Below are 14556 nucleotides of genomic sequence, written 5' to 3' on the forward strand. Positions count from 1 at the left end.
GAGAAGAAAGAGGTAGGATAAAAGGATTTATCACCCCCCACCATGCACACATACCCATGCCCCTTGGCAATCTCCCAGACAGCAGGGAGCACAGAGCATGGAGGGAGCTTCCATCAATACTGCCAGTGCCTCGGGGAGCACAGTGACAGCCGGGACAGAGGCACAGTACAGCTCCCAGATAAATACCTTCCCAGCCCCACCTGGGGACATTCCCACTGGGGGGTGCAAGCTGCAGCCTCACTCGAGGTTTCAGAGGCTCAAGAGAGGCTGTCAGTTCATTCTCCAGTGCTGGTTGGAAACGTGTTCCCACCACTCTTCAGGCTGGCAGCATTGCCTCTCTGTCCTCCTCTATAAAGTGCACCCACTGTGAGTCAGCCCCTCATCCCCTCTGCACCGGGCACAGGGCCGTGGGGAAGAGGGGTGTGCTGGGGAAGGTCCCCCTGCATCCCACACTGGAGCCCATCATCTCCTGGGGGCTGAACTCCTGCAGCAGTGGCGCTAGGAGGCTGTGCCTTCTGGCCACCATCCCATGTCCCCTATCGCTCCTCCGCAGGCGCAGACTCCCGGAGAATGAGGCATTGTTCCCCAGCCCTGCAGCCTCTTCCTGTCCCTGTAGGGCCATGAGACAAACAAAAGCAGAGCCAGACGCCATGGGGAGGAGGCTGGGTCTGCTCCTCTCCTCCAGATCCCGCAGCAACCCCACAGGCAGGCAGACGGATGCCCGCCTTGGGGGAATGGGCAGGGACACCCCTATTTTTAGCTGCTCCTGCATCCCCACCCCCTTCCTTCCGTGGGCCAAAAATACATGGGCTGGATGGACAGGCAAAATCATTAGGATAAAAGAGTTGTCCAGGCCTTGTGTCCAGCCACTCCCCTGGCTTTCACCTCTTCCCTTTGACCAGAACAGGTTCCCCAAGCATGGATGACTCCCCACTCCCAATATGGATGACTTATCTCTTAATCCCCATGCCCTATATCCCCATTTCCTCTCTCTGTACGCTGTACTCTTCCTCACCCCCACATGCCACTCCCCCTCTGCTCTATGGATGCATCTCCCGTTCCTTGTTCCTTGATGGTCCCCTCTCCCATGCCACGCCAGCTCTGGGGACCTACTCCCTTCCAGCTCCTCCTTTCCCCAAAACACCTTTCTACACCTCCTCATGCAATTCATTTGCAAAAGGCCCTTTCCTCCCAAAGGCCCAGAGTTTCCCGCTCACCCCCATCCCCTCCTTCCCCTCTGCATCCCTCCTACCCTCACCATCTCCTCCTTTCTCTCCCCACCCCAACAACTTCCATCCCAGCTCCCTTCAGCCTGCATGGACTTTAAACTCCTGTAGATGTGCTCCCCCTTCTTGTCCTGTCAAGGGAACATATTTGAGGGAGGGCAAAGAGACTCACAGATCCCCCTGCACACAGAGAGCTGGTTCTCCAAGCACCAAATTTATATCTAAGCCCTCCCCCCAGTCCCTCCTGCACTGACTTTTACAAGATCTGTGAAAAAGAACTGGAGAATCAAGGGTGGGGTTGTTCTGGGGAGATGTAGTCTACATACATAAATATATATCTTTATATTTACATCTCCTTTCCTAGTACGTGGAATCACAGAAGTGTTTCCAGGCCACAGGCAGCTGTTCCTGGATTACTTCTGGTTTATGCAACATCCTCCCTCCCCCTCCCAGCTATGTCCCAAACCCCCCTTCCCTCTCCTCTGTGCCCATGTAAAACTTGGAGGGAAAGCATAGATCAGGGTCTGTCCTGAGGTCTGTCCCTCCATCCTCACACCCAACAACACCCCACAACACCCACAGCAGCCCTACAGCACCCCACATCCCTGGTCAGCAGACAGGAATAGCATACCAGGAGGAAGCCGGGGAGTGTGGGGGGAGAAGGAAAGATGAAAATATTTGGTATAGGAGGAGATGGGCAGAGGGAGGGAGGCAGCCCGCCAGCAAGCCTGGGAACTCATCTGTGCCTCCTCCTGGGCTTTGGCAAACCCCGAGGCTTTGAGTTCCCAGCCCTGCTCCCAGGGGAAAAGCACACACTCCCCACTTTGCAAATCCCACAAGCAGGACGTGGTCAGTCCCATTCCTTTGGCCTCTCACTGCTCCAGGGGAGGGGAGGAGTTGGTGGGGAAAGTTAGAAGTGGCTGTTTACAGGGTTATCCACCCCACTTATAGCATGAGTGGGTCTAAGCCAATGCTGCTGCCTGCCTGGTGGTGCTCACCACAATCTCCCTGCTTTCCTTCCCCAGTGCAGCACAAGGATTCTGGGAAGCAGACCACTCCAGTCCCTCTCCCTGCTTATCTCAAAGACAACAGGCACAGTGGGGGACTCACAGCAAAAATGGGCTGAGCCTGGCCGAGCACATCTGGGGCTTCAGCCAGAGGAGAAATCACCCCAGTGGAGAAGCAGTAGGGCATGAGGGACCCAATGCCAACAAAGTTAGAGCTGGCATCAGACCAGGGATGCTCTTGGCAAGACGCTGGGTGCTTGCACCTATCCCTTGCCCCAAGGTGTCACCTCCTGCCACCACTCTGGCTTGCTCACCCTGAAACTGGCTTTGCCTTCAGCTCATCCCCAGGGCAACGAGACATGGGCTGGAGGCAGCACCGAGGGCCGTGGGCTGGGAGCAGGGAGAAGGGACCTGGCAGCACCACGGTGAGGGGGAGCTGGATGAGGCCATGCCTGGTGGGGCAAGGGAGCTCTCTGCACCCCCACCCCCATCCCCACTGCTGGCAGTAATCCCCATACCCATGTGGTATGTGCCCTCACGGCCCCAAGAGAAGAAATGAAACATCTGGAAGTCACCTGCAAACAAGCAGCACTTTCAGTTAATGAGGAAATATGAGCCAGAGACCCTGGGCAGCAACAGGATATCTGCTTCTTGTGCACTGAGCAAGGCACCCCCTCCCCACCAAGCTCCCTGCCTGCCCTCCCTCTTCAGGAAGTTTCCAGCACTGCTGTGCTCTTGGAGTCCATCCCTGGAAATTTCCCAGGGAAGGAGGGCAGGTGGGAAGGCAGCAAACTGAAATGGCAGGGAATATAAACCTATGGGTGAGCACCCAATCACAAGCTGAGGTGCCCTCATCACCTTCCTTTGGCTTCTCCCAGGCACTGGGGAAAGGCAGTAGAGGGATTTTTCTTTACTGGAGGGAAGTCCTGTGTCAGCCTCCTTCAGGCATTGAGTTTGCGAGCGGAAGGCACTGCAAAGTGAGATAGGATGGAGGAGTGAGCACCAGGAAGTGTGGGGCAGAGAATTCAGCCCCCCCACATCCATCCACTCCTCTCTCCCTCCCCATCACATTCAGTCATCCATAAGACCTCAACCCTGTGTTGGAGGGATGAGTGCTGGGAAGATGAGGGGATGCAATTTGCACAGCCCTGTCTTTGATGTTGTGGTAGTCAAAGCAAATCTTCATCTGGGAAAGCTGCTGGGCCACTTGTCTGCTCCATGATAAGCCCAGTAGCCAGGTCTCTCATGATGAGACTGGTACTGCTGCCTGGGGCTTAGGGTTACAAATGGGATGAAAGGTTGGGGTGACTGAAGGTAAATGAGGCAGCTGCACTGGGAGGGGTCCAGGCATAAGCTCCTGCCCAGGGCACCCATGGGTGGTACAGTGACTCTGCAGCACTGTCCAGCCTCACAGCCACCTCTCAATTATCAGCTGAGGTGGATAAATAGGCTGAGATGCAGGATCGTATGGATTGACTTTCCAGGCTGTTGTATATGAAAGAAGGGGGTGTAACCAAGCAGCCAGAGGCCAGGATGATTACTGAGACCCAGAGTTGGCACACTCCCTGACCCTTGAGGTCACCAAAGCACTTCGGTGCTAGACCTAGAAGTACAAAAGTCAGAGCTTAGCTGGCATGGCTGCAAAAGCACAGCTTTGGGGAAGGACGTTGAGGAGAAGGCATTTCCAGATGCTTTCCTGGAAATTAAGCCCATCCTGGCCCAGAGCACAGAGATGCTTGGAGTAGGAGTGAGAAGGAGGCAGTGGAGAGCCAGCTGCCCTGCAAGAAGTGGAACGTGGCCCCTGTCCCATCTGGAAAAGATTTGTTCTGCATTCCCCAGTGGAGGTGGCTGCTGTGGCCCAGGCTCTGCTTCCTGACGCAGCCTCTGCTGCAGGGCACAGGGATGGGGGTGAGGGAGAGCCCCTCAGGCAGGGTGGGGGAAATGCTCTGGAAGGCCATGCAGAGGGAGGAGACCCAAAGAAAGGGTCTTTTCCTGCCTCTCCCACCACGCCCATTAGCTTCCACTGAGCAGGACCTAGGGGAAGGAATGCCTACCATACCCCCGGCAAGCTGGGAGAATGCATGTCATGATTTCTTCTCCTTTCCTCACTGATGGCAGAGCTCATCTCCTATCAGAGCTAAGCTTCCATCCTCCTCCAAGACACAGACCCACTTAAAGTACCACCAACATGCACATACGGTCTTAATTCCTAATGGAGAAAACTTCCACGGAAGGCAGAAATTCCAACTTCCATTTTGCGGAAGAGAAGCCAGAGAATAGTGCCAAACCCCACTACTGCTGCTTAGCAAACCTCTGAGCAATAGGGTGCTCCTGCCTGGGCACCCCAGCACAAGCCACCCGAGCCCAGTGAACGGCCAGGCTCCATTTTGACATCTCCTCTGCAGACATCTTGTCATCCCTTCAGCCAAGCCCTACTTAACCCCAACAAGTCTTGTCTCGCCTTCACCAGCAGAGACACCTCCCTTCTCCTCAGCAGGGCCCTGAATAGGTGCTTATACGTGGCCAAGTGGTCCCCAGCAGAGCCACCAAGCCAAGCCTGAAGGCCATGTGGGTCACCAATGGCACTGATGTTGCTACACACCCACCAGGAGGTTCCCCCTCATTGGCACTGATGGGGTCTTCTGCCCTGTGAACATCAAGGGATAACACACGATGCCAGAGGGATGTGGTGTCCCACTTGTGGGCAGAAGCTCTCCCTGGTGCCACCAAAGAGCACCTCCTTGCATTTATCCGCTGCCACCAAAGAGCACCTCCTTGCATTTATCCACTGCCACCCCCTCACCCTGGTCTGACGCACTCTCGCTGGTATGACGCTTGTCCTGATGCATTAACGCTTGTCCTGACCCTGTAACAAACACCAGCCTGGCCCAGGTGGCCTTCAGGGAGGCTGTCATCCTGCTAATGCCCAAGCCAGTGCTACCCACAGCTCCTGGTACCACCACCCAGTGGTACGCAGCCCCCAGTGCTGAGTGGCAGCGCAACACCACTGGGAACTTCCTATCCAATATGGGATCAGGGGACCCTGTGTGACACCCGAGGGGTCACACACACACACACACACACACACACACACATAGGGTTCAAGCCCCTTTCCTTTGCCCTGCAGCCGGGCTCCTCTAACCAGGTTAGACAGCAGCCTGGCCTTCCCCCTTCCCCCAGACCCACTGAAGCCGGCAGCCGGCAGCGGGAGACGACCAATGCCGGCAGACGGGAAATGGCACTGGGGAAGCGGGGAGGAGGAGGGGAGCGGCAGAGAAGTTCCTGAAGTTTTCTGTCCTGGATAGTTGGAATAAATCTCATTTTCTCTGGTCTCCCTGCCGAGGCGAGGATTGGCTCGGCAGTGCTGCAGCCCGCCCTCCTCCTTCCCACGTCCCCTCCCCGCCAGCTTCGCTCCCTCTCTCCCGTGGCATCAGGGCGTCAGCCTGGGAGAGCCAGCCTTGGGGGGACAGTCGTGGGAAAAAGAGGGGGACAATGCGTCCCCTCTCTCCCCCACTCCATCCCGGAGCACGGCACCGGTAATCCTTGGAACAAGTTACAGGGGCCTGCGGAGAGTGTCTCGCAACTTTTCGTCTGGAGGACGGGGAAAAAATAATAACCCTGGTTCGAAAGAGGTAAATCCTGAAAGTTTTGGCTCATCAGTTTGTAGAGCTGGGGGCAGGGGGGTGTTGGGACCAGGAGGAAAAGGGTGGAGAGGGTGTTTGGAGAGGGGAGAAGCCGGGGGGGTGGCAAGGCGATAGAGACGGGAAGGATGGTAAAAATAAAGGGAGCAGAAAGCAGGAATGCAACAGGAAACAGGGACTGAGGAGAGGGGACACGGGACGGGGGGAGAGGCGGGAAGGAAGGGGAGTGAGAAGAAGATCCCGCGGATGGGGGAAGGCAGGAGGACGCTTGTCTCCCAAACCTTGCTCCAGACACCCCTTAAAAGCTCACAGGCTCTCGGCACCTCAATTTTAGGGGTATGGAGGAAGAAAGGGAGCACTTTTTCACAAGTGGGCAGGGAAGAGATGGCTGGAAACTGCCCACCTCCATAGCTCCAGCCTCCCTCTATGTCCCAGAATGTCTGCTTGGAAAAAGATCCTTGTTATACAGAGATATCACTATGTGTATATATAGCAGCCAGCAGCACAGGAGTCAGATTTAGGCGTCTGCCTACTGCCCGGCACTGCTCCAGGGAAGCTGAGAGAGGCCCAACCCAGCCAGCCAAGCCCCTTTCCCCCTTCCCCGAGAGCCTGTCCCTGCTGGCTTTCCTCATCCCAAAGCAGTCACCCAATAGGGGAACTCTGCCTCCCTTCCTTCGGGGAAAAGGGAGATTTTTCATCACTCAGGAAGGCTGGGAAAGCCTTCCTGGCCACCCACAGCCATTTCCACCCGCTCTTCCTGCTGTTGAGACCACCCCAAATTTCTCGCTCTCTTTTACAGTATGTGCCCTTTGGGGGAGGGAAGAGGCTGCTTTCAGCAGCTCTATCCAACTAGACATCTGGATTATTTTCCCCCCCCTTTCTGATTTCCGCTCTTCCCAGCAAGCAGAACAGCTCTGGCCATTCCCAGCTAGTAGAAAACCAGTGGTAACCAGCTGAACTCCGGGGGAAAGAGGCTGGGAGGAGGAGGAGGAGGTGCTGGCAGTGGGTCTTTGAAGGCAGGGGGCTTCCCACAGGAGGTAAGAAGGGAGCCAGAGAGTTTGCCAGGGAAGGGGAGGCCGTGGTGGGCTGTGGGCTTGCTGTGCCAGGAACTGGTGAACACCAAGGGCTGCCAGATGGAAGTGGTGGCACCCGGACAGAGAGAGGGCCAGGCAGAGGGGTCCCTTTGCCCAGTGGAGGAAAGGGCAGCACACAGGTCACCCTTTGCCCGCAGAATCACGAGTTTCCCTGGCCTGGAGGAGTCTGTTCGGGTGAAGGGGAGGGCTCAAAGGGGGCAGGGAGCCACACCAGAAGGAAAGAAAAGAAAGAGGGAGATTGGAAGGAGGAAAAGCCCAACAGGCCTGCCAGAAACCTGCCATCCAGGTAGGGTTGGGCACCAGCTGCTTCACTCCCTCCCTCACTCTCTCCCTCCCTCCTCTTCTCAGCACTTGCTGCCTGCCAGCAGGCAAGGAGAACCAGGGGCCAGGAGTTGCTGGCTTGCTTCCCTGTGGTGACCGAGAGACAAGGAAGGAGAAACACTTTCCTCCACCCCACTCCCTCACTCAATAGTTGTCCAGATAGGGAACAAGGGGATGCTCTCCTCCCATATCCCCCCTTTTCCTTGCCTCCCCACTCCATCCCAAGGTGTGATGTCCCCCACCCCATCCCAAGGTGTGCAGGGCAGCTGTGTTGGGGGGGGGATCTGGGCTGATGCAGTACATGCTAAAGGAGTTTCTCAGGGGCTCCAACGTGCAGAGGAAGGGGAAAACCAGAGTGCTGTTGCTCACCAAATCCCCTCACCCAGAGTCACGTGCTTTCCTTGGAAGATCCTGGGCACAACTCAAAAATATGGTTGCATCTCTCTCCCTGTGGTCCCAAGACGCCAGCTGTGCTGCAGGGACCAGACCAGTGGTTTCCTTTGCACTCCAGGAGAGCCCTGACCCAATGGCTATGGGTGGGCTTTTACCACAGGAAGGAAATAGCTCCCCAGTTATCCCCTCACCCCGAATCTGCCACGTGCCTGGTTTGTCCTGGCTGCAAGGCAGCACTGCATGGCATCTGTGGGCAGGAGGAAGACACGAGCTGCACGAGCTGGGGGCCAGCAGGAACCCAACCTGCCACCATTCTGTCCCTCCTGCCACCAGCCACTGTCACCCCAGGAGGCCACTGCCACCCTGGGGAGGCAGCCAATGGTGCTGGGCGCTGCTGGGGGAGGTTTGTTTTCCCTTCCCCAGTCATTAACCCCTGGCAGATAAGAGAGGCCCCGGGTGAGCAAACAAGGCCAGGGCAAAGCAAAAATGCATCTAGCCAGCCAAGAAAGCCATTTCATGTCCAGGTCTCCCCTTCTCCAGAGCCTTTGCCATCCTGGCACTGCCTGGCTGCTCCAAGGCGATGCAGGGACAAGGAGATGCAGGCAAGGAATGCGGCAAGGGAAGCCATGCAGCAGTGGGGGTTCCAGCACACGGAGACCAAGAGATGTGAGGCTCCTGCGTCACAGCCTCTTGGCATGCTGTCCTCCACAGCCAGCCCTGCTGGACAGACTCAGCTCTGTCCTGATGCCCCAGCCACAGAACTGAGCCCAGGGAAGGATACATCCCCAGCTGGCTACCCAGGCCACTGACACTCTGAGATGTCACAAATCCTCTCCTTTCCCCAGCCCACCCTCTCCCACTTGCTATGCACACCAACAGGGGATCTGCTGATCTGAGAGTCCTCCCACTGACTGGGAGGTCATCGCCCTGCCGTGCATCCAGCTGCTGCTTCCTGCCTGCCCCTCAGTGCCTCTGGGACCTGCCTGAGTGCAGGGACCCATCCCACCTTCTCCTCCAGCCTCAGACAATCACCTCCCTTGCCGTGCCTCAGTTTCCCCTGTCTGCAGAGCAGCTGCTCTCCCCACACTGCCGACTCCCTGCTTCTCCGACATGTCTGCCCAGCTCCCGGTGACCCAGCCAGTGAAGGACAAACAAAGCAATATACAAATACTGCATTTTTGCTTCCCACCACTCCTCCCCAAGAAGCACATGGGCCCCAGGCCTCACCCTCTCCTCAAGGGTTCATCTGAATAGCAAAAAGGAGGGAGAGGTTTCTCGCCCCAGGAGCTGGGGCAGCCAAGCAGGGCATTGCTCTGGGAGGAGGTTCTGCCTCGGAGGGAAATCCTCAGCCTGTGTTGTGGCGTGGGTCTGGCAAAGCTGCTTTGCAGACGGGAAACTAAGGCATACTGCGGTAGGTCAGCAAGGTGAGGGAGAACACATGTTTTTGGAGGAAAGCCTTTTTCTTCCTCTCCAAGAGAAGAGCCAGATAAAGGGGCAGCCAGTAGCAATCTCGCCACTGCCTTATGCACCCCCTTTAACCTCCTCAGGCAGCTCTTTGGATACAGCCAACGGGATTGGGAAAATCCTGTCCCAAGGGTTTCACTGTTCCTCTTGCCTTGTTTAGGTGGCCAACAAGGGGACGAATGCTCTTGCTCTGCTAATCCACCTGAAGCTCTCTTTGCTGCCTGCTGCCCCTTCTGTGACTGGCTCCCACTCACCCAGCAGCAGTAGAAGACAGTGGATTAACCTCTTAAGTCCAGGACCAGACACAGCCTCCAGTGACCTCCGCAGAACGGGGCGGTGACCCAGATACCTTTTGGGGACATCTCCGTGCCACCACTGTCCTCACCACCAGGGTCGTACCCTCTGAGCCTGATTTCATGAGCGCGACGTAGCGCAGGGAAGTAGGAAACCTGCCGAAAGCCAAAGTGCCATGCGCTGTCACCCCAAGAGCATCGCAGCAGAAGCAATGGGGAGGCTGGGGATGTGACAGACCAGCCCAGTGCCGGAAGCCTGGTAAGAGCTGATTTTTGGAGCTTTTTCAAAGGCAGGGTGAAGGGTGCAACATGAGCCTGGGCAAGCTGCCGGTGCTGAGCTGGGTGTCGGGCTCCCACGGCAAGCGGCGGCTGAAGTCGGAGCTGACGCCGGACATGATTAGCCCACCGCTGGGTGACTTCCGGCACACCATGCACGTGGGGCGCGGCGGGGACGTCTTCGGGGACACCTCCTTCCTCAGCAACCACGGCGGGGCCGACGCGGCCAAGCCCAACAACTTCTTTGCGCGGACGCTGCGGCACGTGCGCCGCAGCCCGCTGAAGAGACGGGGCAGCGGGGGCCAGGTGGGGGCCTCGCCCGCGCCCCCGGCCGTCTCGCCCATCATCAAGAACGCCGTCTCGCTGCCGCAGCTCAACGAGGCCATGTATGATGGAGACAGCACCGGCCGGGGCTTGACCAGCAAGTTCTCCTTCAAAAGCGCCTCCAACAGCTTCTCCAAAACACACCAGGCCTACGGTGAGTGAAGCGCGAGGCAGAGGCTGGTGCCCAGGTACCGAGCACGCTCTGCAGCCCTTCTCCATTGCTCCATGTTTCCTCCACAGTAAGGAACTTAGGGTTTTAAGAAGAGATGGGATATTTAAGACTGCCCGATCTTGACAGTCCCTCCAAGCAGATAAACCTAAGCTTGCACTGGACCGTGGTCCTTCCTCCTGCCCTTGGAAGGTCTCTTCCCAGGGTGTCCCTCAAAGAGGGGCAGGGATGGTTTCTCTGTTTCTGCCATTCTCCTGTAGCCCCGCACAGCTGGCAGCCTGTGTGCAGGAGCTGTAAGGGAGCACCTCCATCTACCCTTTCACTTGAGCAGCCTCCCTGAGGAAGCCAAAAAGGTGCTGGGACAGTGGAGCAATTCCCACTCCAAGGCAGTGAGGTCAAGGGAACCCACAGCATGGCCTTCTCCACACAGATGCTCCAGCCCTGTCCCTAGCTGTGCCAACCTCTACATCTCCATGTGGTGCTCCTTAGGGATTCCATCCACCCTTCTCCATTGTGTCCACATCCCTCCCTGCCAGCCAGGGTGCCCTTTGGGGAAGGGTTGTGGGAAGGACGGGACAGGACATCTGTATGGCTCCTTTCCAGCCTCACAGCACTGGGCTGTGCTCAACTTTTCCCCAGGGAGAGAGGTCTGGAGCAGAAGGTCTCAGGGAGGGGGTTGGATGTGGGGTGCCTGCAGCAGCCGGTGGAGGTGGCCGGGCTCAGAGGGAAAGGCAGGCTGAGGCAATGCTGCCATCTCCTGGTCTCACCTGCCTGGCTCAGCCCCACTGCCATCTTAACGAGCCCAGAGCCCACCTGGAGACCCTCTGCTGTAACTCTGGGCTTTGGAGATGCCCACAGAGACACTGACCTGTCCTTTAGAGGCCAGTGCCACTGACAGGAGCGTGACCTGAGCCACTTTGTCAGCAGTGTCCCCTTTCCCCTGCAGAACTAAGTCAGGCTTGCTCCCTCACCAGCTATACCTTCTGCCTCACAGGACTGGAGTCCGGATTTTGTACCATCCCTCGTGTCCCTCGTTTGGAAAAGGCCCAAGAGAGCACCTGTCCTGGGGAGGACGAGCTGGATCGCTCCGACTCCCTGCTGTCCTTCCGCCTAGACCTGGGGCCCTCCCTGATGAGCGAGCTCCTCCAGGTTATGAGCTTCCCTGAAACCAATGGCAGTGAGGTGGGGGAGGATGGCCCACACCTCCTGTGTGAAGAGGGGACCAAGGACAGGGTCCCTCCAGCAGTGCGTGCATCCCATGAAGAGGCCAAGGCAGCATCCAGCTTCTGGGACCACTCCAGGCAGAGCAACCTGTCAGGGGCCAGCTCACTGCCGGGTCTGTCAGTCCATGCCAACGGAGAGGCACGTGCCATCGAAGGCGCTGGAGTGAACTCTGTCTGGGCTTCGGGGCCAGGGGCAGTGTCCAGAGGGTCCCCATGGCAAGGCCACTGGAACGACTGCACCATTGAGGCTGGAGAATTTGACCGAGCAGCCCAGGTCCTGGCCCGCCATTACGGTGGGACCAGCACCCCACGGAGCTCGGAGAAGGGTGAGGGTCCCCGGCAGGCCCGGACACAGACCCTGTGGGAGAGCCCCAGCAGCAGCTTGTGGGGGTCACAAGTGACAAGGGAGAGCCGGTCCCCTGAGGCCAGCTGGAACCAAGGAGAGGAGGAGGAGGAGACCAAGCTCTCCAGCCTGCAGGAAAGCCACAGCAATGCCCGAGGGGGCCGCAGCAATTCCTTCGAGTATGCCGATGAGGAGGAGGAAGAGGACGATGAAGTCAAGGTGTGAACAGCCATCCCGCCCATCACAGGCCCCACCAGAGACACTCGTGCCAGCGTCTTTGCCCTCCTCCCTGTGCCCCACCCGCTGGTGCCGGTGTCACCAGCAGACCCAGTGGGTGACCTCCTTGCTAAGTGGGGCACTGGGCAGGCTGGGAGGGCAGGAGGAGAGCCCAGCTCCTGGGGGCTCCCTGGGGTTGGGCCAGGCTGCTGCAGAGGGCCAGTGGGCTCCACAGAGCCAGGCATAGCACCCCTTCTCCAGCCTCACGGCCGTTAGACACCAAAGGAACGTTCCCATGTGCCAAAGGAACCCCGAATCCTTCCTACCCCATCCCATTCTCCCCAGCACCCTCTCTCTCAACCCCCAGCCTGGCTCCACCAGCATGTCTGGGGACATACTCCATCCTTCCACTGATGTCCCCAACCATCCTCTACAATGGCACACGTGATTCTCCAGAGGTATTCCCACTGATAGCTCTGGCACATAGGGGATGGGGATTCCCCAGCTCCAGCTGGTGCAAGACCCTTCAGAACAGCACATCTATCAACAGGGGAAGGTCAGCTGGGGTCCCAAGGGACAGGCAAACCCCACAGAGCTGAACTTTCTCTTTTCCCCTGCCCTCCCCGCCTGCAAAAAGCTGTGTGCTTGGTGTTCAGGAGGTGAGAGCATGCACAGAAATAATCAGGAATGTTTCCACTTGCCTCCTTCTGCTGGGCATCACTTAGGACAGCTTTCTTCCTGACCCCCACTCCCCTCAGCAACTGAGAGGGGAGAAACTTCTTGTCTGGCTGGTGGCAAATGCAGGTTGTCAGGTCACCAAATTCTACACTTCAGGCCCTAAAAATCCCTTCTTTTCTGCCTGCCTCAGAACAAGGAGACTCCTCTGCAGCCTCTCGGTTTGTTCCACCATCCTCATGGTGGTGGCACAGTTTGTGTCTCCATCCTGTCCCCCTGCCCATTCCCCACACACATGCCCCTCTTTGCAGTGCACCCCTTCCCAAGGGTGATGTGGAGCATGGCCAATGTCCCTTGCCGGGTGGCCTGGGTGACACAGCTGCCCTGGAATGAGCTGCCCCCCACGCTGGCCCGTGTGCAGACTGGCCCTCATAGAAGTGCCTTTGTGCCACGGTGTGGAGCCAACATGCTCGGGGGCTGAGGTCACCCCAGGGACCCTCACAGGACCCCCTTGTTCTCTGGGACAGGAGGGCGTGTGCAGTGGGAGGAGATGCTGGGCCATGGCTGCAGGACTCTGCTCCCACGCATCTCTCCCACCACCCAGCTGCTTTTTGCCAGGAAGCTCTTCAGAGCAGGATAAAGAGCTGCAGGGTGTGCACATACTGCACGTGGAAGTGCCACTTGCAGCCAGGCCACCAAGGTTAAGGACAAGCCCATGTTCCCTAGCCTCCCCAAGGGGCTGCCTCATGCCAGCCACCAGCAGCAAACCAGGGCAGGCACCAGCTTCAGGAAATCACCAGGTCTGGCCACTGGCAGCCAGTAGGATCAGCCTTATTCTCCCTTGCACCTTCCAGGGTGGGGACCTGGGCTCTCAGGATGAGCTCCCCTCTGCCTTCTGCTTCCCAGACCATAACACAAGACCAAAGATCCATATCTGTGGAATTACCCTTTCTGCCTCCCCTCTGTATCCCATGCACTTATTATTGTCCTTATTAAAACAGTTTTGATACTAACCTCGGGTGCCTCCCCTTGGCTGCTGTGACCTTATTGTCTTCCTTGCTATGTCTGCTACAGCCCCAGCCACCAATCCCTCCATCTTTGGCAGTGAGGAAGTGGAGAGGTAGGGCAAGGACACTGACACCTTGGACCTTGGACCAGGCTCTCTGTAAGATGCTCTTCTACTCTGCTCTCCTCCCACCCAGCCTGAATTGTCCCAGTGTTTGCTGTTACACATCAGTCTCACTTTTGGGCTGGCAAGATACTTTTCATTTAGAGCAGCAGCATGTAATAATCGGGACTATTTGCCTTAGTCCTGTGCAAGGAGGTACTGTGCTGAGGTAACTCAGCCCAAATCCCACTGCCTCGTTTTTGATGAGTAGGATCTGCTGTGGAAATGTCAGAGTAATGGCTAACCTGACTGGAATGTGCCAGCAGATAAGTGAGGTAGAAGGGAAAGTTGGAGACAATCCCTTATCTATGGCAGAAATGCTGGCTGGGGGCACATGTGTGCTGTCGTCCCCATGCCACCTTTTAATTATGCACTTTTGTAGTACCTAATGCCACACCAAATGTCACTTCATTTACATTTATGCCTTCCTTCCCATGTCACCATCCCCCCTTTCCCAAAAGCTCGGCTGCAGGAAGTAATGGAGCTTTGTGAAAAGATTACACAACCGGTTCCCCAGCAATCATATGGTGTCCTCATCCTGGACCCCACCTACAGCCTGCTTTGTCCTACCTACCATCCCTTCAACCCCACAGCCTGTTCTGACCTGGCAGGTACCTGGCATTATCCAACAATGGCTTCTTTCCTATTGGTGGGAGAACCTTGGACTTTGTCAGTGGCTTGCACAGAGACACAGAGCTCTCACAGATGACAAAGCAGCTGGAA

The 14556-nt window shown here is 57.2% G+C and overlaps 1 protein-coding gene across 2 annotated transcripts; it reads left to right on the forward strand.

Annotated features, from left to right (window-relative positions):
- Window positions 1–5558: 5558 nt before the first annotated feature.
- Window positions 5559–13678, forward strand: CDC42EP1 (CDC42 effector protein 1). 2 transcript variants are annotated; one of them, XM_059846386.1, is made up of 3 exons: window positions 5559–5865; window positions 9307–10193; window positions 11203–13678. In XM_059846386.1, the coding sequence occupies exons 2-3, from the start codon at window positions 9749–9751 to the stop codon at window positions 11997–11999; spliced, it is 1242 nt and encodes a 413-aa protein (XP_059702369.1). In that variant the 5' UTR covers window positions 5559–5865; window positions 9307–9748; the 3' UTR covers window positions 12000–13678. The 2 variants fall into 2 exon arrangements, with proteins under 2 accessions (XP_059702369.1, XP_059702371.1); XM_059846388.1 differs by lacking the exon at window positions 5559–5865 and adding an exon at window positions 6995–7254.
- Window positions 13679–14556: the final 878 nt, after the last annotated feature.

The sequence above is a fragment of the Haemorhous mexicanus genome, chromosome 5 (genome assembly GCF_027477595.1).
Source record: "Haemorhous mexicanus isolate bHaeMex1 chromosome 5, bHaeMex1.pri, whole genome shotgun sequence".
Classification (NCBI taxonomy): Eukaryota; Metazoa; Chordata; class Aves; order Passeriformes; family Fringillidae; genus Haemorhous; species Haemorhous mexicanus.